This window comes from Psammomys obesus, unplaced genomic scaffold (assembly GCF_907164565.1).
Source record: "Psammomys obesus unplaced genomic scaffold, mPsaObe1.curated_primary_1811, whole genome shotgun sequence".
NCBI lineage: Eukaryota > Metazoa > Chordata > Mammalia > Rodentia > Muridae > Psammomys > Psammomys obesus.
In genome coordinates, this window is record NW_026592800.1 from 1 (window position 1) to 24,200 (window position 24,200).

A 24,200-nucleotide genomic window follows, 5' to 3' on the forward strand; every position below is an offset into this window, starting at 1 on the left:
CACACACACACACACACACACACACACACACACACACACACACACACTCACACACACAATTATGAAACCTTTAGAATAAAATGACTAAGAAAAATCTTCAGATTAAAGCAGATCAAAGAGACAGGGCAACTAAATATCACATATTAGCTCAGACTAGAAATTAGACTTGAAAGCATAAAACCCTGCCATTACAAATATTATGGGGCAGGGCTGGAGAGATGACTCAGCAGTTAAAAGCACTAGTTGCTCTTTCAGAGGACTTGGGTTCAATGCCCAGCAACCACATGGCAGCTCACAAATGTCTGTAACTCAAGGCTCACTGGATCCAATTCTCTCACACAAATATACAAGCCAAACATCAATGCACATTAAAAAAAAAAATTACGTGGTAAACTGGGCAATGGTGGTGCAGAACTTTAATCCCTGTACTTCAGAGGCAGAGGCATGGGGATCTCTGTCAGCTCAAGGCTGGCCTGGTCTACAGAGTGAGTTCTAGGACAGTCAAGATCACACACACACACACACACACACACATACACACACACAAACCTGTCTTGAAAAACAAAAATAACAACAAAACCAAAAACCAATCAAATGACAACAACAAAAAAACATCAAAAAAAAAAAAAAAAAAAAAAAAGAAAGAAAATGGAAAAATATAAATTTATTTTGAAAACGATGGGATGAGGATAGTATATGCCAACAATCCTAGCACTTGGGAGGTAGAGGCAGGAGAAAGAGGACTTCAGAGCAATCTTCAGGAACACAGAGGGTTTGAGACTAGCTTGAACTACACGAAACCCTGTCTCAAAAATAAGTAAAATTAAATATGGATAGTACACTAGATAAAAAAATAATACTACATTGATATTAGTTTTTTAGCCCAGCGTGGTGGCACACCTCTAATCCCAGCACTCAGGGAGGCAGAGGCAGGCGTATCTCTGTGAGTTCGAGGCCAGCCTTGTCTACAAAGGGAGTCCAGGTCAGCCAAGGCTACATAGAAAGACCCTGTCTCAAAAAACCAAAAAGAAATAAATAAATTGATAGATATTAGTTTTGTTTTTGTTTTTTTTGAAAACTGTTAAGTCTGCTGTGGGGATAAGAGAATGTTCTTCTTCACAGAAGAGTGTGTGTTGAACAAGCTGAGCCTAGTGTGGTGGCACATGCCATTCATTCATGTATTCAGCAGAGGGAGATGGATCTCTGTGAGTTCAAGACTAGCCAGAACTCTATCACGAGACCCCTTCTTTTTTTTTTTTTCTTCTTCTTTTTTTTAAAAGATTTATTTATTATTTATTCAGTGTTCTGCCTGTACACCAGAAGAGGGCACCAGATCTCATTATAGATGGTTGTGAGCCACCATGTAGTTGCTGGGAAATGAACTCAGGACCTCTGGAAGAGCAGCCAGTGCTCTTAACCTCTGAGCCATCTCTCCAGCCCCAGACCCTGTCTTAATAAACAAAATCAAATAAATGTGTTAAGTACACACACACACCTGTATTCCTTGCACTTGATAGACTGAGGTAGCAGGATTCTGAGTTCAAGGCCAGCCTGGGTTACACAGAGAATTTGAAGCCATCTTGAGCTACAATGAGGATCCTATTTTTAAAAAACAAGAACAGCTGAGTAGTGGTGGCCCACGCCTTTAATCCCAGCACTTGGGAAAAAGAGGCATATAAGTGCCAGGACAGCCAGGGACTACACAGAGAAACCCTGTCTTGAAAAAACAAATAGAAAAACAAGAACATGAATGCTTGAGATAGTCTCATTATTTGGCCAGGTTATCTTGGAACAAGCAGTATGGTAGCTTCACTCTCCAATATGCTGGAGTTAAAAGTGGGAGAGACAGCGACAGCAGCTTACACTGTATTCTGAAAGGGTCCAGAAAAAAACAAAGTGTGCACACAGGCAGTGTACACAGTCATCAGTAACACAATACAGTGTACACAATCAACCAGTAACAGTAATTCATCATATGAGATAATGGTTTCAGGACAACTGCCAGAGTAGACAGAGGGCCAGCCTTGTTTCTAGCTGCAGCATACACAGTGTCTAGATGGACAGCAGTAGTGTACACTTTTATACCAGGACTCTAGTAGAGACAAGTGGATTTCTGAGTTAGAGGTCAGCATGGCCTTCTAGTACAGCCAGGGCTACACAGAGAAACTCTGTCTCAAAAAACAAAACAAAACAAAAAAAGGTAAGGCTACATTTCTATGATAGGAAAAAAGACTGGACCTGAATTAATAGACACCCTCAGTTAATTTCTCTTGAATGGAGAAGCCAAGAATTCTTTCTACCTTTTATCCCTTTAGGCCGGGAGAGAAGTGTGTGTGCCAGACACCTGTCTACATATAGAGACACTTAACACATAAATAAGAGGCTGGTCTGCATTCCATGTCCCTCCTTTTATTCCAGCCTACTTGAAAAGATATACTAACTTTTTGAAAAGAACAAGTTACATGGTCCTTATTAAAAAACAGGTATGATGAGTTAGGTTGGCATTTCATGGTTCAGCAACCGGATAAAGTCACACAGGAATCTGAATGTGCTGGGAACCAGCCCGACCTCTTTAGCAACTTTTGCAAAACCTCCTGTTTTATCTGATGGCTGAACACTCCCAGTGCCATCTGTGTAGTTCCCTGACCTCCTTACAATTAGAGGAAAGCCAACTGTACCTAACATACATCGTTAGAAACTTTTCTTTAAAGACACATGAATACTTTACTTCTAAATGTCTGACATACACAAATCCAAATGCCAAGGCCTACCGAATCAGCGTGTTCCCAATCTGGTGCCGTATTTCATTCCACTCCTCCTTGCTTTTACGAGGCCAAGAATTCAGGTTCAGTTCTGGCTCACTGGGTCTGCTGCTCAGCTTCATGGCCAGTGTGTCTTTCCTCTTCACTTTGTTGGCCAGGGCACCTTTACACAGGGAAGAAATGCTGAAGCACAAAGGCACAGGCTCATGGGAACCAGGCAAGAGTGAGATACAACTCCCAGCCGCCCAGCTGGCTTCAAATGACCCAGCCAAACTCAGAAGGGGCAAAGTAAGACATAAGACACTTATATATTTGGCAAAATGGACTGAGAGAAGTAAAGAACAGCCTCTCTCTACTATCAACCCTGGACCCCTTCCTCATTCGGTGAGAGTTTCTAAAGATGGAATCTAGTCTGTTCTGGGACAGTCCTCTGTTTAAAACATGAAAACTCTTATATTAATCTATCTTGTAAACTGTTCAATATTGGCTTTGAAACAGAACTTTGCTATGTTGCTGGGCTGCTCTCAAACTCCTGGGCTCACTTAATCTTGCCACCTCTGCCTCTTACTCTTAGCAGCTGGCCTGAATTATATTGTCATCTGGTAAATCTCCCAATCTTGCTTTCTTTGTTCTGAGACAGGGTTTCATGTAGCTCTCAGGCCCCACATGACCCCCTGCCCCCCTGCCTGCCTCCTCCTATCTTTCCAGTCCCATTTTGGTTTTGAGCTCATTTGGTAGCTCAGGCTATGTTCCAACTAATGCAATCCTGCCTTACCCTCTCCAGTGCTGTGGTTACAGGTGTAACCACACCCAGGAGAAGACACTTTTTTCTTTGGCTTAACAAGAAGCTCATTATATTGAAGAAAAAAAAAAAAAATCAACATTTATCTCTTTTTATTTAAGTCTTTCTTTTAAGATTTTATTTTTAATGATATGTTCATGTCTGTGTACAGGTGGATGCATATGAGTGTAGGTTCCCTCAGAGGCCAGAGGTATTGGATCCCAGGGAGCTGGAGTTACAGGTGATTTGTGAGCACCCAAATGGGTGCAGGGAATCGAACCAGGTCTTCTTCAACAGCAGTATCCATTCTTAACTGCTGAGCTAGCTCTCCAGTATCTCACCTAACTTTTTTTTGTTCTTGTTTTTTTTTTGAGACAGGGTTTCTCTGTGTAGCCTTGGCTGTCCAGGACTTACTTTGTACACCAGGCTGGCATCACACTCACAGAGATCCACCTGCCTTCCAGAGTGCCAGGATTATAGGCATGTGCCACCTCTGTACCAGTTTTTCTCTGTATTTCTTGGATCTCTATATTTCTTATATATCTTCAAGGTGAATGTGTTGTATTTCTTTCTGGTGTTAGGGACTGAATCTAGGTCCTGTGCTTGGCTTAGCACAGGCTCTATGCCTGAACCATAGTTCTAGTCTCTGGGTGAACAGATCTAAAATACAAACCAAGAATCTGAATGATGATGGCACACACCTTTAATCCTAGCACTAAGAAGGCAGAGGGAGGTGGATGTTTGTAAGTTCAAGGTTACCCTGGTCTACATAGTGAGGACCAGGCTAACCTGGACTACACAGTAAGACTTTGTCTTAACAAATAAATAAAGATTAAATCTGAATGATCCTGTCAATGTGGCTCCCTCTTATGGCCTTATTCAACAGAAGCCTGACAACAGGGAGAGGGATCCTTCACACTGGCTTCCAACAGCCAGAGGGTTCCACAGCCAGTGTCCCTGTTTCCACTCTGGCTGAGCAGCCAGCGTATTGGCAGAGGCTCTGCCAGGCATATGTAGTGCCTAGTCCTCAGCACCACACACAAACAACTTTCTTTTGTGCTTTCCGCTCCCTTTCTTACTTTGATGGCTTTCATCTTCATCATCTTCATCTCGATACTGAATGGGACCCTCTGAATCTGAGTCACTCTCCTTTTCTTCCTCTTGCAGAAACTGTGGTAGTTTAGGAGTGACTGAGGTAGATGTCATGTCTTCAACAAATGCCAATGGGCAGGTCTGCTCTTCTTCTTCATCATCTGGACTAACAAATAAACATAAGTATATATATGTGTGTGTGTGTATATGTGTATTTTCCCCCAAGAAACAATAAGGTTTTTCAAAAGAAATGACACACAAAATCCATTAGTGGAATAACTTGTAACTTTAACACTCTTCCTAAGAATCTTTTTAGTATTTAGGAATCTAAAAAGCACTGGGTTCAAATCCCAGGCTGATTCTCAGTAGACATGAACATATTTCAAATGTTTCCCAATTTTATCCACAAAAGCCATTAGAGTAGATACTACTCCCATTTAGAGATAAGATGATGATGATGATGATGATGATGATGATGATGATAATAATAATAATAATAATAATAAGAAGAAGAAGAAGAAGAAGAAGAGAGAAAAAAAAAAAGCTGAGTAATGTGCCTGGTTTTAGAAAGGTGTGATGACCAGGGCTTCCTCAGTCTCAGCAAAGGCTCTTAAGTACCATGTAACACACTTGTATCATCCAAAACTAGTATTAATGTTCATATCGACAGCTACTGTGGTGTCAACACAGAAATCACCATAAAAATCCACTAAAATGAAACAAAAAAGGACAACAACAACAAACACCACTTAGGAAGGCAGAGGCCAGCCTGGTCTACAAAGTGAGTCCAGGACAGCCAGGACTACACAGAGAAGTCCTGTCTCGAAAAACCAAAAACCAAGACAAACAAACAAAAAGCCCACAAGGTTATAGAAATCAGCAGAATAAAAGCCCTGCTTCGAGAATTGACTCTTGGCAGAAACATTCCTTGAACTTTAATTTACCCATGTTGTCTGAAGAGCTTTCCCATGTGGGGTTACCTACACGAAGCACAGAAACAAGAGGCAGGCAGCAAACACTCACACTTTTAGCATCTCAATCGTGATGGGAAGTGACCTGGTCCGACCCAGGGTACCACTGTCCTCAGAGAAGGTGTCACTGTTCTCAAAGAGCAGCGAATGAGCTCTGTGTGTGCCTTCCAAGGGTGGGGTCACGGGAAGGGGGCTGGCAAGGGCCTGCTGAATTCGGATATGTAGTGGGAGTGGGGGCAGTCTGGAGGGTACATGGGGCTCAGAAAAGCTCTGGTCCTCTATCTTCTTGGGGATTTCCTTTTTCTGATCTTCCTGCTGGGACATGTCCTGGGATAGATCTAAAGAAGGGGAAAACTCAACTTCTGGCACAATTTGAAAAGTCTTAGCAGGGAATAGTGGGGACCGTGGGGGCTCTGGAGGTATGTGAGTAGGCAGTGGGGGAGAAGGGGAGGAAGGCGGGATTATCAGCGGTGGTTCTGAACACACAGACACAGTTTTTTCACTGGCTGTTCTTGTGAGCGCAGCAGCGGGCTCAGAGGTGGGTACGGAGGTTGACGGAATGCCTCTCTTGGGTGGTAAGGGTGGGGATGGTTTCGACAACAGTGTGCCATTGTTTATTGCTTGAGATAGTTCAGCTGGAAAGGAGAGAAACACTTTGTTAGCATGGCTTTACAACGCACTGAAGACCTAGGTCAGAGCTGAGGTCAGAATTAACCTTTCAAACAAACGATACAATTTCATGGCTTTGCAATTCCTGAAACGAAATTTGTTTTTATCCAGATAAAGGCCTAATAAGTAGAGGTGAGAGAAAACCATGACGATTAAAATTTAATCACTATGATGATAGATGTGACAACTCTACGGCCCGATGTTAAAAACAGAATAGACTGGGGAGATGGGGGAGGAGGAGGAGGAACTTATTAAAAAGTTGTTTGTTTTTTAATTTTTATTTTATGTGTATGAGTGTTTTGCTTACATGTATTTCTGTACATCACATGTGTGCCTGGACTACTGCCTGCAGAGGGCAGAAGAAGGGCATTGGATCCCTTGGAATTGCAGTTACAGGTGACTGTGAGCAGTTACTAGGGGTGCTGGAATTGAACCTGGGTCCTCTGAAAGAGCAGCCAATGCTCTTAACTGCTAAGCCATCTCTCCTGCTAGATAATCCCAGAACTCAGGAAGACCACAGCTCAAGGCCAGCTTTTACTACGTACCTAGTTCTAGGCCAGCCAGGGCTACATAGCAAGACTCTTGTCTTATCTGAGTAGTTGGGGATGGGGGGTGGTGTAGAACACAAAACAAAAATTTTGTCTTAGAAATCCAACCAACCTGGGTGGCCATGTTGGCTCAGTGGGTAAGGGCACACACCTCCAAGCCTGATGACCTGAGTTTGATCCTTAACTCACACAGCGGAAGGTGTAAACCAATTTTTTAAAGCTGTCCTCTGACCAACATACTGCACTGTGAGATGTGTGTATCAGCATTCACATACATTGTATAAACACATAATAATTAATTAATTAAAATGAAAAGCACCCCAAACTCTTGGCCATTCTTACCATATCCTGATAAATACTGACACCTGAATACTGACCTTTGTATCATATGTTGCTCAATAAAATTCAGTAAAGCTATTTAGTAAATCTCGAATTATTATGATAAATGAAAACTCCTTCAAATAAATTAAAGTGCTTTTCGTTTATTGGCTCTTGCTTTTGTTTTCGGGTTTACTGAAAATATGATAGCACACAGCTGGGCATGGTGGCACAGGCCTGTAATCCCAGTACTCAGGGTGGATTGTTGTGAGTTCAAGGCCAGTGTGATCTACAAAGTGAGTCCAGGACATCCAAGGCTATAGAAAAACTCTGTCTTGAAAAACAACAAAAAAGGGGCTGGAGATATAGCTCAGAGGTTAAGAGCACTGACTGCTCTTCCAAAGATCCTGAGTTCAATTCCCAGCAACCACATGGTGGCTGACAACCATCTATAGTGAGATCTGGTGCCCTCTTCTGACAGGAAGGTGTACATTCAGGCAGAAAAAATGTATACATAATAAATAAATCTTTACGACAGAAAGAAAGAAAGAAAGAAAGAGAGAGAGAGAGAGAGAGAGAGAGAGAGAGACAGAAAGAAAGAAAGAAAGAAAGAAAGAAAGAAAGAAAGAAAGAAAGAAAGAAAGAAAGAAAGATAAAAACAACAAAAAAGAAAATATGACAGAACAAATTCAAATGGCTCCACGTGGTGTCCTGAAGTTCATCCCAACTGTAAGCTGAGTGACCTGCAGGTTAAAGACTGCCAAAGTCCAGAAGCTTCAGCATTTCCCTGGAGTCAGGCTCAACCTCAGTGATCTCCTGATCCAGGGCTGAGACCTCAGGAGCATGACTATCTCTCCTCTCTCTCCAACTCCTACACCTTGATAGAGATAGCTCTAAAGGGACCTCTCTGAATCTGCTTCATCAGACTAAGACATAGCCAGCTACCTTGTTGCAGAGTTTCTTGCTGGGCCTAATGTTGATACCACACACACTTGTTGGTCTGGAAGTCGTTACCCAAGTGTGTGTAGCACTTCTTAACAATCTTCTTCCCAGTCTTGGTGCAAACTTGGCCCATGTAGGCAGGGCTTCTCTTTTATGTCTTTTAAATCATTTGTGTATATGCATACATGTGGGGATCAGAGGACAACTTGGGGTGATTGGTTCTTTTTTTCTACCATGGAAGACTTGAGGATCAAACTGAGGTTGTCAAGCTTGGTGGCAAGTACCTTCATCACTGAGCCATCTCACCAGCCCTATCTTTATCTCTTATTCTCCAGTACCACCTGAGGTAATAAGGGAAAACAAGGTGTCATCTTTTTTTTTTTTTTTCTTCCAGAAGGAAAACTAGAAGGCAGACACTAGGTAACTTACCCATGACAGTACTAGAAACAAGCACGGCATTTAGCTAGTGTCCAGCAAGGCCAGCAGACCCTCACTGCCCTTTATTAGTGTGAGCACGCTACGGCCCCTCCGTGCACTTGTGTTCACTTTGCATCACGTTCTAGGCTTGATGGCAGGACAACTCTTGCCTCTATCAGCAGCATATTCCCAGGGTTCGGGGTAGTGTGCCCTCAACAGTGTTTGTAAGATGCTCTTGCTCTGTATCACGACAGCATATATCCCTACTGATCTTCCCAGAGCCCAAATGACTCAGGCTTTAATCCACATGAGAAGTGGGCCACCACATCATACAGAAGCTAACATGGTGAACCAATTAAAGAGGCATTCTTTTGATGAGCAGCCTCTAATCACCTATCTGAATCTTTTATTTCAGTCTACCTAATGTTCTCAAAGAATCTATAAATTTCCCCCCCAAAAATTTTATTTCCCTTAATCTCATTCCATGTATACATTCTAAGTAAAGAATGAGATAATCTTGGACTTTACTATCATTTATCGGAAGCTACACAAAGGGTATTTTATGCTGACATGGTAATGCATGCTCATGATGTCAGCAGTGAGAGGAGGATGAGGAGTTCAAGATGTTCCTTGTCTACAGAGTGAGTTCAAGGACTGGGTTACAGATGAGACCTTGTCAGAAAAACAAAAACAAAAGAGAAAAAAAAAACCAAATAAATAAAAAGAATACAGAAAACACTGCATACAATACACAAATACACAAAGATAAAAATAGCTCCATCTACAGTAAAACTGGCCCCTAACAAGACCATATTTAGAAAAGGGGAGATGGGACAGGGGGAAGAGGGTGAGAGAGTGAGACCAGGAAGAGAGTAGCAAGGGTGCTACAATCAGGATATAAAGCAAATATTTAAAAAAAAAACTATTTAAGCTGAAGTAAGATACAAAATGCTTAATTTTTGTTGTTGTTGTTGAGACAGGATCTCACTACATGCACACACATATACACACACAAACGTATGTATGTATGTATGGCCTGTAGGTTGGCCTGGACTCACTAAGTAGACCAGGTTAGCTTGGAATTCATCATGCCTGGCCCCTACCTTGTTTTTTACGACATTCTCTGACTAAGAACTGAGGCTTACCAGGTAGGGACAGCTACCTGCACAGTGACCCCAAGAATCCACCTATCTCTGTCTCCCTAGCATTCACTGCGCACCATCACACTTTTTTTTTTTTTTTTTTTTTTGAGGTGAGTTCTAGGGGTCAAACACCTATGCTTTCAAGGCATGTACTATATGGACTGAACTCTCTCCTGGGCCCTAAGAGTTCTGCTGTTTTATATTTTAAAAACTTCATTTTTATGTATGTTTGTGTGTGGCTGCCCATAAAGGCCAGGAAAAGGCACTGGATCCCTTGGAGCTAAAATTACAGGACATCAGCCAAACCATTTATAAAAGAACAAGAAGTGTGCTTAATTGCTGAGTTCTCTTTTTAAGACAGGGGCCCCCAGCCTATCATTTCTAAGGATTTCTAAATAACAGCTCATATCAAAGAAACCACTTATGATCATAATCTTCTTGTGAAAGAAATGCTATTTTCGAATAATGTCTAACCTTTAAATCAAATTTAATCTTAGCAGAAACTGTGAATTAGCCATTTTCCTTCTGTGAGGACCTGTACTGAAATGATGTTGCTTCTTCAGTCATGAGGCCTACTGCTCTGGGCTACCAGTTAAAGCTACTTTAGACACTTTTTTGGTTTGGTTTGGTTTTCCAGCTGCGACTGCCCTCAGACCCCTGCTCCTGCCTCCTAAGCACTGACATGCTAGATGTGCCTAACTGCAGGCAGCGAGTTATTTCATGTGTCGCCATAACTACAAAGACAGAGACAGCACTGGCCCTGAGCAGGAGCACAGAATGCTGTCCCTGGACTAGCAGCACAACATCCTCTGAAAACCTATTAGAAATACAGATTCTCGGGCCCTAGGTTGAGCTTAATGACATCAGAACCTCTGGGAGTAGGCCCCCCCCCCTCCATGCAGGCCTTCTAGGTAAACCCAGTTGACAGCAGTCTAGAAAACAGTTTGAGAACTACACTGTGGAGCTCAGAGGTGAGTTTCTGTTCTACACTGGCGAGTCACACATCAGCACTTCTAACTGCCTCTCTATATATTGCATAAAATCATTTCCTCCAGCCCAAGGCAGTTCTAAAGCGCATGTGAAAGCTCCTAGGTCCTGATAAGTCAGGGCAGCACCAGCCGTTAGGGTGATAACACAAAGATCCCCATCCTGTTCCCACTATACTACTCTAACCTGTCTGTGTGACATCGATTTTGAAGCCTGATAAGGCTCTAGTCATTCCACCCAGCTTAGCGACATTAGATTCTTAATGAGTATACTTTTTATTCATTATCTGTGCAAACAAGAACTTTAAGCAGAGGTAAGCCTAATATTGTTTTTCCTAAAAATTAACACTTTCATTAGCTCTGAAACACTTTATCAGTAACAGCTTTTCCCTTTCTTTCCTTTCTGGAAAATTTCGACGTGCAACTACGACAGGCATGTAAGAAGCCTAAGTAAGACTTTAGGAAAAATGTAAAGTAATTTACTAAGCCTATAAACATACATTCATATCCTTCCCTGCCTTCCTTTTGCAGTGGTCCTGAGGACTGAACCCAGGGCCTAACATGTACCAGGTCAGCCTTCACGTGGGGCTGTATCCCTGGCCCTCGTTGTTCTTTAATATCTTGAGACAAGATCTCACTACTGGTCATGAAGGCCTTGAATTTACAATCCTCAGTAGCTGAGGCCATAGACTTGTTCTAGCAGGCCCTGTTTTCTTTATCATCATTTATTTTTATCTATCCATCTATCTATCCATCTATCCATCCATCCATCCACCCATCCATCCATCCACCTACCTAACTACCTACCTACCTACCTACCTACCTACCTACCTACCTACCTACGTACCTACCTATTTTGACACAAGGTCTACAGACACTGAACTGGAATCTGCCATGCAGACTAGGGCAGTATCAACTCTGGCAAACCCTCCTGTCTCTGTTTACTGAGAACTCAGTTTCCAGCATGCCACCGCACCTGCAAGCGTAGCATTCTTAACACTCCCCAAGATAACCGTGATGTTATCTGTAGAACTTAAATACCTCTGTAGTTCCCACGAAGATACTATACTGGACTCTGAATCACAAGTTAACAGACATTGACAAAAACCATCATTTTAGCCACCAGACTTATGTTTAAAGAAGGAATTGGTAATTTAAAGTAAAAGAGGCATTCGCCTTGCCCCTTGTAAACTGTGCCGTTGTTGTAATTTTCTCATTGAGGCTGAAGGTAATTCCAATGATGGCCAAGCTTGTCATGGTCTTCACATATCTAGTCCATCAACTATATGTAATCGATTTTTGTTATTGTTGTTTTTGTTTATTCAGAGACAGAGGGGAATTGTAACAGAGTTTCATGTAGCCCAGGCAGGCTTCAAACTCATATATCCAAAGCTGACCTTGAATCCTGATTCTCCTGCCTCTGCTATCTGAGTGCGTCCCAAGTGTCACCAACGCCTAGTTCTAGGGGTTATTCTTTTAAATTTTTCAAATTTAATTATCAAATAAATTATTTGATAATAATCAAATAAAGTAATTATCAAATAAAGTAAATAAGTGATACTAGAGTTAGTTTTGTAATACTTATATAATAAAACAGATATTAATCTCTCCAGATTTCAACTTAATTTTACTAATGTTTCCAATTTATGGCCATTTTTGTTTTATTCTTAAAACTTTTTTCTTGCTGGGCGTGGTGGTGCACACCTGTAATCCCAGCACTCAGGAGACAGAGGCAGGTGGATCTGTGAGTTTGAGACCAGCCTAGTCTACAAAGCAAGCCCAGGACAGCCAGGGCTACACAGGAAAACCCAGTCTCAAAAAACAAAACACAAAACTCTTTTCTTCCTTCCTTCCTTCTTTCCTTCCTCCCTCCCACCTTCCCTCCCTCTCCCTCTTTCTTTCTTTCTTTTAGGGGGAAGGGAGTGGGGGACAGGGAATCCTTGTCTATCCTAGAACTCATTTTGTAGACCAGGTTGACAGAGATCACCTGCTTCTGCCTCTCACATGCTAGCTGTACACCACCACGCCTGGCTCTAAAACTTATTTCTATATTGAGAACATTCAAAGAGATGAGATAGAAAACTCGTTCACAGACCAAATCAGTAATCTAGTGCTACCCCATGGCGTACACCTTTGATCCCAGTGCTCAGGGAGGCAGAGGCAGGTGGACTGCTGTGAGTCCAAGGCCAGCCTGGCCTACAAAGCAAGTACAGGACAGCTAATACTAGACAGAGAAACCCTGTCTCAAAAACAGTAACAACCACCACCACCACCACCCAGGAAGGCTACACAGAGAAACCTTGTCTCAAAAACAAAAACAACAGCAAAAAACTACAAAACCAAACCAAACTCCAAACACAAAATCTGAAGACTTACCAATAACAGGGTTGCTGCTTCTGTGAGTTGGTTTAGGGGGTGGGATGGGGGGTTGCTTGGCAGGGGCCGTGTGAGTAAAACTCAGGGTGGCAGTAGTGCTAGTGCTGGCAGGCGCAGCGGGCAGAGTCCTGGGGGCTGGGGCAGGGGTGACGAAGGAATCAGCAGTCCTTGATGTATCTGCGGCAGCAGCAGGGACCACCCGTGTGGTGGCAGAGCCAGAAGTAGAGGAGACGGGCCTCGCTGTGCTGCCAGATGTGGCCTCCTCTGCTTGCCCTTCACTTGCTTCATAAGAAGAGGACAAGGGTCTTTTTGGGGGGAGTAGAGGCTGCTTAGGTACATGCTCAGGACCAGACTCTGCGTCAGAGTTAGGCTGGCTTCCGGTTGAGCCTGTGCAGGAAAAGATGATTGAAAGATGAAAAGACGGAAAATGGGAGCACATCCAAAAACCTCACCAATGGATTTACATTGTACAGGTCAGAATGCAGCTGCTGTCAGCACACGTAGGGACTGTCAGTAAGGGCAGTGACTCGTCACACGAGCCCCAGTACCATGGGCACATCAGATACACACCTGCCACACAGGCTGAGGACTGAGCTCAGATCCCCACACTTACAGAAGACTTAGGTTCTAACCCTAGTGTTGCACGGGGGGCGGGGGGGGTAGAGACAAGAAGGTCTCTGGAGCTTACTGGCCATCCAGTCTAGCCAATCAGTGAGTTCTGGGTTCAGTAAGAGATGCTGTCCCAAAATAAATAAGTAAGCTGGGCAGTGGTGGCTCAGGCCTTTAATCCCAGCACTTGGGAGACAGAAGCAGGCGGATCCGTGAGTTCAAAGCCAGCATGGTCTACTAAGCAAGTTCCAGGACAGCCAGAGCTACACAGAGAAACCCTGTCTCAAAAAATAAAAAAACAAAAAAGAAAACCAAAATGAAGCCAGGCAGTGGTGTTGCCTAACCACAAACGGATGGATGGATGGATGGATGGATGGATGGATGGATGGATGGATGGAGAGATAAACAAATAAAATTTTACGTCTCTCCTAAAAAGGTGGAGAGCAAGATGAGACATCCAATTCCAACCTCTGGTAGCACATGGATATGGAAACACACCCATAAAAGCAGACCCATAGAATTCCTTGGTATAACATGAGGATTTTGACAAGATCCTTCAGAAGAGCTAGGTGTGGTGACTCACATCTAAAACCCAACATGTGTGAGGCAAAGGCAGGAAGATTTCTCTGAGTTTGAGGCCAGTTTGGTCTACACAGAGACACTGTGTAAATGAAAACACTCTGTGGCTTTTAAACTCAAAAACCCACTTTTACCTAGTCTCTTCTTTGGATCATCTTCTGGATTAAGATTCCTAAGACTTGATACTCTCACTGGCTCTTCTTCCACTAGGACTGGACTAGACGACCTGGCAGTCCCTATGGGTGTGGTGTGGCCATTCTTTAACGTGGCATGGCTCGGCTTTCCTGGATCCTCACCATCTGCAAGAGAAAAAGAAAAGTGCTCAGTGACAGAGTTGGCATGGCCAGATGGGAAGAGCTGGTGGCCCCTGACCTCGCTTATTCCTTCTTCCTAGTAAGCAGGTTACCATCAAGACCTATGCTATCGGGATCCCTTCAGTGTTAGCAGAAACAGTAGCTCCTCTTCCAAAAGGTGATTTATTGCCAACTATATAAAATAACTTGCTACACAGATGATCTATTATACATACATATCACAAAACTAAGGTTAAGGGTATAGCCCAGTGGTAGAATATGGACCTAACATATGTAAGGCCCTATGACCAACACCCAGCACTGAGAGAAAATCGAGACTATCCTAAGATAAAGGCTATAGTAAGAAATCCATTCTTCTGGAGTAGACAAGGGTTTGAGGAAGCACCACAGGAAGCAGTAGGTGCTGAAAGAGGAACAGCAGCCTACCACATTGATGAAAGATAGTCGATTTAAACTAAGACAATAGGAAGGGCTGAAAAGACACTCAACAGTTAAGAGCACATATTGCTCTTACAGAGGACCTGGGTTCAGTTCCCAGCATCCATGCCAAGCAGTTCGCAACAGTCAGTAACTACAATTATAGGGGCTTTTACACCTCTAACCTATGTAGGCTTCTGCACTTACGTATACATACCCCTGCCACAGATACGCCAGACACATATACAAGTGAGTTTAGAAAGTAAGTCTTGCCAGTCAGTGATGGTGTACATCTTTAATCCTAGCATCCAACAGGCAGAGGTAGGCAGCATGATGGTCTACAGAGTGAAATCCTGGACAGCTAGAGATACACAGAAAAATGCTGTCTCAAAAAATTAAAAAAAAAAAAAAGTCTTTTTAAAAAGAAGCAGGGGCTGGAGAGATGGATGGCGCAGAGGTTAAGAATATCGCCTGTTTTTTCCAAAGGTCCTGAGTTCAATTCCCAGCAACCACATGGTGGCTCATAACCATCTATCTTGAGATCTGCCCTCTTCTGGTGTGCAGGCACACATTCAGGCAGAACACTGTATATATACTAAATAAATCTTAAAAAAAAAAAAAAAAAAGCAGTGTGTGGCAGCACACATCTTTAGCTCCAGCACTTGGGAAGCAGAGGCAGGCGGATCTCTGAGTTTGAAGCCAGTCTGGTCTACAACTGAGAGCAGGTCAGCCATGGCTCTGTCTTAAAAAACAAAACGAAATAAATAAATATAACAATAAATAAATAAATAAATAAATAAATAAATAAATAAATAAATAAATAAGCCAGATGTGGTGGCACATACCTTAATCCCAGCACTCAGGGAAGCAGTCACAGGAGGATTTCTGTGAGTTTGAGACCAGCCTGGTCAAAAAAGTGAGTCCAGAACAGCCAGGGCTACACAGAGAAACCGTGTCTCAAAAGCGGAAGCCAAACAAACAAATACATGGAAGCAGCAGTATACCTAAAAGCATGAAACGATGATCAGGAACTGGCAATGTGTGCAGTCGGATAGAGACCAGGTTCACGTGGTTATGGGCAGGACTGTAAAGGCAAGCAGGCGCCAGGCTATGAAGAGTATAAAATACAAGTAAAGGAGCTAGAAATCAACCCTGGATGGAACCAGAAGTCCAAGAAGTAGAAGTGGTAAGGAGGTGTAATTTCATCGGTTTGTAGAAGGCTGGTTCTGGAAGCTGTTAGGAGGAAGGGGAAGCAATAGAAACTACTGTTTTAATTTACATGAAAAAATAGCAGGAGGTCACAGAAGGTTTACCGTATTAATTAATTGGTTAGTTATTAAACTAGCTTTTTAGACAGATCTTAATATGCACCCTGTCTGGCCTAGTGCTCTATATACCAGGCTGGGTTTTTTTTGTTTGTTTGTTTTGTTTGTTTTGGTTTTCAAGACAGGGTTTGTCTTTGTAGCTTTGGCTGTCCTGGACTTGCTTTGTAGACCAGGCTGGTCTTGAACTCACAGAGATTTGCCTTCCTCTGCCTCCTAGGTGCTGGGATTAAAGGTTGCACCACCATGCCCACCTGTAGATTTTTCTTTTTAATTTTTATTTTCTTTTGGTTTTGAGTATCCCTGAATGGTCCAGGACTCACTCTATAGACCAGGCTGGCATGGAACTCACAGAGTTCTGCCTGCCTCTGCCTTCCAAGTTCTCAGACAAAAGGTGTGTGCCACCATGTCTGGCTTTTTATTTCTTTTTAAAACTATTGCATTCATTTATGGATGTGCCATGGCTTGTGTCATAGTGCCTATGTTGAGATCAGACAACCTATGAGTGTAGTTCTCTACAGGGGCCTGTACTGGATGAATCAGCGCTCTGGCACTGTACTCTTTATTTTATTAATTTTCAGAATCTTTTGTTGTTGGTTTTTAAGTATATTATTGTTTTGTCTGCATGTATGTACACCACGTGCTTGCCTGGTGACAGGGTAAGGCAGAAAAGGTGCTGATCATCTGGAACTAGAGTTATAGATGGCTGTGAGACACTCTGTGTATACTTGATTTGAGCCCAGGATATAACAGTAGCAGGTGCCCTTAACCACTGAGCCATATCTACAGTGCCTACTTATTTTTTAGAAGAAGGAAGCAAGATGGCAATTCTGCCAAAGTATCAAACTGTGAAACTGAAGAAAAATGAAATATATCAAGGTACAACATAACAGCCATACAAGACAAAGTAACAACTGAGTATTGAAACATCAATGAGTGATCATTGTGACAGTGAGATGAACATGGAGGCAAGTTGGTCAAAACTACCAACCAACAATTTGAAATAACTGTCATCACTGCAGGTGACACAAGTCTAAGGATGACAGACAGACACAGAAGGTTTACTCCCGGACCCTTCACCAATCATTCTATTTCACAGCTTAAGAGCGAAGCCAGACACCTGAAAAGAACTAGGGAGCCATTTTTACAGTACTCCTCCACTGTAAGTACAGCAATAGTTAAGCAAAGAAGAGAATTCAAGTATGGAGCGTGACCCAGCGACAGACTACTGCACAGACAGGCGTATGCGATCATCTGGAACTCACCCTGCTCAGGGTCTTCCAATAGAACCCCTCGTTTAACCAGCTCTTCTCTTGGTTTTCGCATAGATATTTTTCGCTCTAAAACTAATATTAAATTGGAAAACAGAACTCAGAAGTGTGGCAGTTGGAAGGTGAACATATCTCTTAGCGTTATGCGTCTAAAGGGATAAAGCGGTTCACATTACTTGTACTCTTAAGGAAGAGAAAACAGGAAAAGTAACTTTAAACCTAAAACTCAGTTGAGTCTGGTGCCACATGCCCGTAATCCCAGCACTTGGGAAGTGGAGGCAGGAGGGTCAGTTCTAGGACAGCCTCAGCTACACAGTAAATTCTAGACTAGCATGGGCTACACAAAGCTGCCTCAAACAAAACAAAAGTCACAATTTGAGAGTAGGATGCTGAAAAATGCAGCCAAGTTCAAGGCCAGCCTATGCTATACAGTGTTAGGTAAGGCATGGCAAGGCTCTGAACAAAACAAAACAAAATCAATTGCTGGGGCTGGAAGTTAGATTAACTGTAGTGATTGCCTAGCATATTCAAGGCCCTGGGTTCTACACCTAGAAATGAATATCAAAAACAAACAACAAAGCCAGGCACAGTGGCACACATCTGTCATCCGAGCACTCAGGGAGGCAGGCAGGCAGATCTCTGTAAATTCTAGGCTAGCCTGGTCTATAGAGCTAGTTCTAAAATAGCCAGGGCTACACAGAGAAACCTTATCTAGAAAAACCAAACCAAATCAAATCAAATCAAACCAAACAAACAAAAAAATAAAACAACAACAAAATCTTAACATTAATGTTTTTTTTTGTTTTGTTTTGTTTTTTTATTACTTGTGCTGGGAAAGTATCATTTCTCAAAGAAGCCACTCTCAAATGGCTGCAGCTTCTCTGGGCTTCAACAGTGAGGTGTTACAGGTGAGCCATACCCCTGGCAAACGGGTGAAGCAGAAAAGAGCTACAGTGCGGGTGCCTCAGGGTCTCACTACCAATTCCTGTCCAGCCCTTTTGTTTTCATATTTATTTTGGCCTAGAACTCACTATGTAACCCAGGCTAGCCCCACACTCCTGGCCGCCTGTCATGTACTGAGATGACAGGCATGCAGCATGATGTTTGTCTTTACTAACAGATTTAATCCCATCAAAACATAAACATGGACAGGCAGCTAGAGAATGTTAAGTGTCAGCCAGGCTTGCTGAAACAGGCCTGTAAATTTCAGTTATTCCAAAGGCTGAGGAGGGAGGATTGTCATAGTTTAAAGCAGGGTGAGCAATCTGGTGAGACCCTGAAACAAAATGAAAAACAAAACAAAAACGACTGTGTTAGGGGGTAGGGAGAAGGACAGGGTATTGACTCAACTGGTAAATTTGTTGCCAAGCCTGATAAATGAAATTTGATTCCTGGAACCCAGTTGGTGGAAGGAGAGAAAAGACTTTGCAAATTTTACTAGACCTCCCCTGTGACCTGACAAACAAACTGTAGTTTAAAAACAACCACTGGACATCATGGTCCATATCATCAGGAGGCTAAGGCAGGATAACTGCTACAATTGAGCCCAACCCAGGCAACAAAAGGAATAAAGGAATAGCAGGTCAATTGAGGACCTGCCTCAAAAAAAAAAAAAAGATGGCTGGGGTTGTAGGTCAGTGGCAGAGCACATCCCTAGTATGTGTTATACCTTAGGTTCATACACGTAATCATCAATACAAAACACAAAAGCAAGAAAAGGTTCAATGAAGGACCATTTATCTGTCTAAATTCTAAAAGACTGAACTCTTCAAGTAGGAGGTTATAGAAATTTAGGAAGACGTGAAAAGTTGGACGCTTCTAAAACAGGAAACTCATTTGGTAGAACGTATGCCTTCCAAGCACTAAGTCCTGGCTCAATCTCTCACACTATATAAGCTAGATACAGCACATCCCTGGAATCCTGGTGCTCAGGAAGGCGAGACAGGAGAATCACAAGTTCAAGACTGTCCTTGTGGTATAAAGAGTCAAGGACACCCTGTGATATATGAGACTGTCCTCTAGATTAATCAGATGATCAATTAATTAACAGAACCCCCTGCAAGCACTATTGTTGTTATTGTTTGCCCCATATAATCCAGACTGACTGAATTTTCTGTGTGGCTAAGGATAACCTTAAATTCCTGATCTTCCTGCTTCCACCTTCCAAGTGCTGGGATTACAGCCTGCACCATCAAGCTCATCTAAATCAGGAAAAATTTTTTTTAATGTGTGTGTACAATTTGTACGTATATGCGTGTAAACACACATGGGAATGTGCATGATATGGTATGCATGTGAAGGTCAGAGGTCAACCTCCAGTGTCAACTCTCACTACACTGGTTGAGACAGTGTTTCTTGGTGTTTGTTTTTCTTTCCCCACTGTGCATGTTAGCTGGCCCCTGGGATTCTCGGGATTCCCTGTTGCAGCCTTTCCCCTCCCCACAGGAGCACTGGACTGCAACAGTCTATGTACAGATTCTGGCTTTACGTGGGCTCTAGAGGTTCCAATTTAGGTCCTCACATTAGCATCAAGTGCTGTGCCTACTCAGTCTCCTCCTTGTCCCACACAGAGAATGCTTAAAATTAGAAGCCTTATTTATTTACTGATTGATTGATTGATTGATTGGCAAGGTCTCACGGTGCCCAGCTTGGTGGGAACTCCATGGATTGCAGGAGAGCACAGGCACAGCCAGTCTCAGGAAGAGCCTAGCTAGCCGCAACCCCACTCCTCCACGCGCATACTTAATTTAAATCTCCTATCTTACCTTCTGATGTCTCTTTGAATTTATCACTGCTTTTTTTTTTCCTCCATTTCCATGGCTTGAAGATCTTGCCAAAACCTGAGAACTTGCTTTTTCTTTTGGTGGGAGGAGTTGTGTCACCTGTTTCCACAGAGTCCATGAGCATGCCTGGGTCTGCAGAGGGCTGCTCTGCTTCTTCTGCACAGGGAGAAGGAGAGAGGAAACGAACAGCCAATTAATTACTCCTGTGTAACCTCTAACCCTGCCCCCTCTCTTCCTGTGGCTCTAGAAAAGGATCCAAGCAATTGATAACAATCATGAGACAAGTCACACTGCAGACATCGCATGGACAGCAAAGGCCCAAATCACTGACGGAGCCGAACTGACCTGATGTCATTTAACAGGAAAGTTCAGTGCAATGACGAGAACCAGTCCACATCTTCGGCATACACAATGCAGATGTCATCTCAATATGCATGAGCTCTGCTCCACTGAAACGCGGATCCACCACTGTGGAAATCACTGTTAAACATTACCCTCTCCATAAACTCCCAGCAGTTTCCGGGATTCAAACAGTTCAGAGAAGGGCAATCCATCAAGTGTTGACACCTTGTGTCTGTTTATCAGATTTTCTCCCCACACAAAAAGAGCTCTGCATAATTGTGGAAGATTGGAAAAACACTGAGGTTGGGGAAGGGCATTAGAGCAAATGCTTTGAAATGAAGGGAATTGGAAACAGAAAAGGAGAAATTCTACTTTGCCTGTCACAGAATTACTTAGGAGAAATCTTGATATTAAGGATTTGACCCAAAACATAGTTGACATACTACAAGTTCAGGACTGAGATCAAAGGCCTTGAGCCCCACATAATGACACATGCAGGGCTTAGTTAGTTAGCTCTAATGGCTGAGAAAGCAGCAGCCATTGGGCGGGGACAGGAAGGCAACAACAATAACAAAAGCAGGAAGGCAACACAATGCAGCCATGCATTCCACCAACTGTCCCAGAGTTTTCTGGTCTAAGGAAAGAAAAAGCTCCGTGGGCTCTCTCCTGGGATTAAGGTGCAATTGCTACTTCAAAAAAAAAAAGCATCAGCATACATGTTTGTGAACTATTTTATACTAGAAGCAAGAGTTTAAACATGTACTGAAAACAATTATCTCCTTTCAACACTATAGGTTTGTGTTGCTGTTATTTTTCAACTACACGTTTTTCAAATTTAGCTTCTGTGCATGTGTGTGTTGGAAGCAGGGAAGCTGTACACAGCCCAGGACTTATGCGGAAGACAGAAAAACAGTAAATGCTCTCCTTCCACTGTGTGGGTCCTGGGACTAAATTCAGGTCATCAGGCTTGGCTTCAAGTGCCTTTACTTATAAGCCACCTTGAGACTAATTTAGATTTTTTTTTTTTTTTTTTTTTTTTTGAGAAAATGTCATGCTGGGTAGCCTACCCAGTCTGGTCTTGACTCTGTGAGCCTCCTGCCTTAACCTCTTGAGCACTGAAATCACAGGCATGTGCCTCTACACGGCTCCTGTAAATCTCCTGTTAACATATCCATGAGTATTCCAGAAAATGTTATTTGACAGAAAGAAGGGAACATTACAAACATCTAAAGATTTTTTTTTTTTTAGAGATTTATTTATTTTATTATGTATACAATGTTCTGCCTGCGTGAACGCTATAAGAGGGCACCAGGTTTCATTATAGATGGTTGTGAGCCACCATGTGGTTGCTCGGAATTGAACTCAGGACCTCTGGAAGAGCAAGCAGTGCTCTTAACCTCTGAGCCATCTCTCTAGTCTACATCTAAAGTTTTAATTGGACTAAAAATGTTAAAGAAAAGACCATAAAGAAAAGCAGCCAAAATTTTAGCAACACAGAGAGCTCCTGCCTGAAAGTTCTCTGAAAGGAAGACTCATTCAGCCTGATTCTGCTGCTTGCAACCACACCTAATTATTCACTTTTTGGTTTTTGTTCTGTTTTTTTTGGATTTTTTTTTCTTGTTGTTGGGTTTGTTTGTTTGAGACGGGGTCTCTCTATAGCCCTGGCTACCCTGGAAGTCACTCTGTAGACCGGGCTGGCCTCAAACTTACAGAAATCCACCTGCCTCTGCCTCCTGAGTGCTGGGATTAAAGGCATGCACCGCCATACCTAGAAGAAACAGTGTTCTCTTTGCTTTTCTCTTCATATGTATGTAATTTTGTCAAATGTTTTAAAACAGAACTTTGCTTCATGGAGTGGGGTAAAACCACACCTAGCCCTACATGTTATGTTTCCCAATTCATTCATCCATATTAACATTTTCTATATTAGTCATCTATCTTTGTATTTCTATTTTTGCTTGTTTTATGTGACAGGGTCTTCAGCCCAGGCTGACCCTGAATTCATTTGTAGCTGAGAATGACCTTGAACCCCTGATCCTCCATGGTCTTCTTCTCAAATGCTGAGATTTCAGGTGTAAGTCACCACATCCGGTTTCACTTATGTTTTTATTCTTCCTCCTCCTACTTGCAATGACAAGCTGCATATTATTTCAGTGACTCACACATCTGTCCAAATATTTAGAATCAGCCCAACTGCCTTTGTAATATGCAGGCTCTCCAGGAAGTGGGGCCACGAATCCTTTTTAAAAACTCTGCAGTCAGGTGTGATGACATACACCTATAATCTTAGCACCCAGGAGGCAAAAGCAGGAGGATAAGAAGTTCCAGGACAGTGTGGCTACATAGTGAGACCCTATCTCAAGAACACGAGGGCAGGGCTGAAGCTCTGGAGTGAGTGTGGCGCTGGCACAAGGTCCCAAGTGCCACAAACCCCAAACATTCAGGGTCTCACATCACTAAGTTTATAACTCAACCCCAGATTATTATCTGGGAACCTCACACATGTTAAAAGAGACAGGGGCAGGCATTTCTGACTCAAATTTCTGCCTTGCTGAGGCCACTAGATCAAGTGTGGCAGCGCTGCTGGGCAAGGCGCCCCACAGGGTTACTCAGGTGCCCCGTGCTTCCCAGCCCCGGTCACATACAACTCAAATTACAAGGAAGCATAGGCTTGCTTTGTTGTTTGGGAATTTTTTTGTTTGTTTTTGAGACAAGGCTGTCCAGGAACTCTAGGCAAATCAGCGGTTCTCAGCCTGTGGGTCACACCCCTTTGGGGTCACCCAAGACCATCAGAAAATACAAATATTTACATTGAGATTCAAAACAGTAGCAAATTACAGTTAGAAAATAACACCAAAAATAATTTTATGTGGGGTCACCACAACATGAGGACCTGTATTAAAAGGCCACAGCATAAGGAAGTTTGAGAACCCCTACTGTCACAAACTCAGGGATCCTCCTACCACTGTCTCCTAAGTGTTGGGATTAAAGGCATGAACCACCACACCCAAGCCAGAAACACAGACTTTTCTAGCCACGCTTATATTACGCTCCTGTACAACAGAAAACAGTGTGCACTATACCAAATATGGTGGTGCACACCTATAATCTCTGCATTTGCCAGGCTTAGGCAGGAGCGCCTGCTTGCTGTTCAAGACCAGCCTGGGCCATAGAGTGAGTTCCAGGACACTGAACTACATACTGAGAGGGCCAGAGAGATGGTCCTATGGGTACCACAGTTCTGTGCTTACTGGGCAAACCTGGAGTTCTCTCACATAATGGAAGGAGGAAACTGACTCCCAAAACACATCACAAACTCACACTGATAATAAGTAAAATACTAAGGGGCTAGAGAGATGGCTCAGCAGTTAAAAGCACTTATTGCTCTTGCAGATGGCCCAGGTTCAAATCCCAGCACATTGACTCACAACCATGTACAACTCCAGTTCCTGAGACCCAGATGCCCTCCTTTGACTCCACAGGCATCAAGCAAGCATGCACACAGTGCACATACATACATACATACATACATACATACATACATACATACATACATACA

General features: G+C 42.9%; 1 protein-coding gene and 1 pseudogene across 1 annotated transcript; both read right to left on the reverse strand.

The window, feature by feature from the left end:
- Positions 1 to 2,767: 2,767 nt before the first annotated feature.
- Phactr4 (phosphatase and actin regulator 4) lies at positions 2,768 to 20,712 on the reverse strand. Its single transcript, XM_055615822.1, has 8 exons — positions 20,645 to 20,712; positions 20,282 to 20,455; positions 17,511 to 17,591; positions 14,327 to 14,491; positions 13,005 to 13,391; positions 5,659 to 6,241; positions 4,623 to 4,801; positions 2,768 to 2,925 (listed from the first exon to the last, which is right to left on the reverse strand). The coding sequence occupies exons 1-8, from the start codon at positions 20,652 to 20,654 to the stop codon at positions 2,768 to 2,770; spliced, it is 1,737 nt and encodes a 578-aa protein (XP_055471797.1). The 5' UTR covers positions 20,655 to 20,712.
- LOC129683186 (40S ribosomal protein S17-like) lies at positions 7,831 to 8,455 on the reverse strand (annotated as a pseudogene).
- Positions 20,713 to 24,200: the final 3,488 nt, after the last annotated feature.

Bases quoted from the DNA above. Each gene is read 5' to 3' on its own strand.
- Phactr4 (XM_055615822.1), bottom strand. The intron at 13,392-14,326 runs GTAAAAGTGGGT...TTTCCTGCACAG, and splicing joins TGATCCAAAGAAGAGACTAG to GCTCAACCGGAAGCCAGCCT. The intron at 4,802-5,658 runs GTGAGTGTTTGC...TTTATTTGTTAG, and splicing joins ACGATTGAGATGCTAAAAGT to TCCAGATGATGAAGAAGAAG.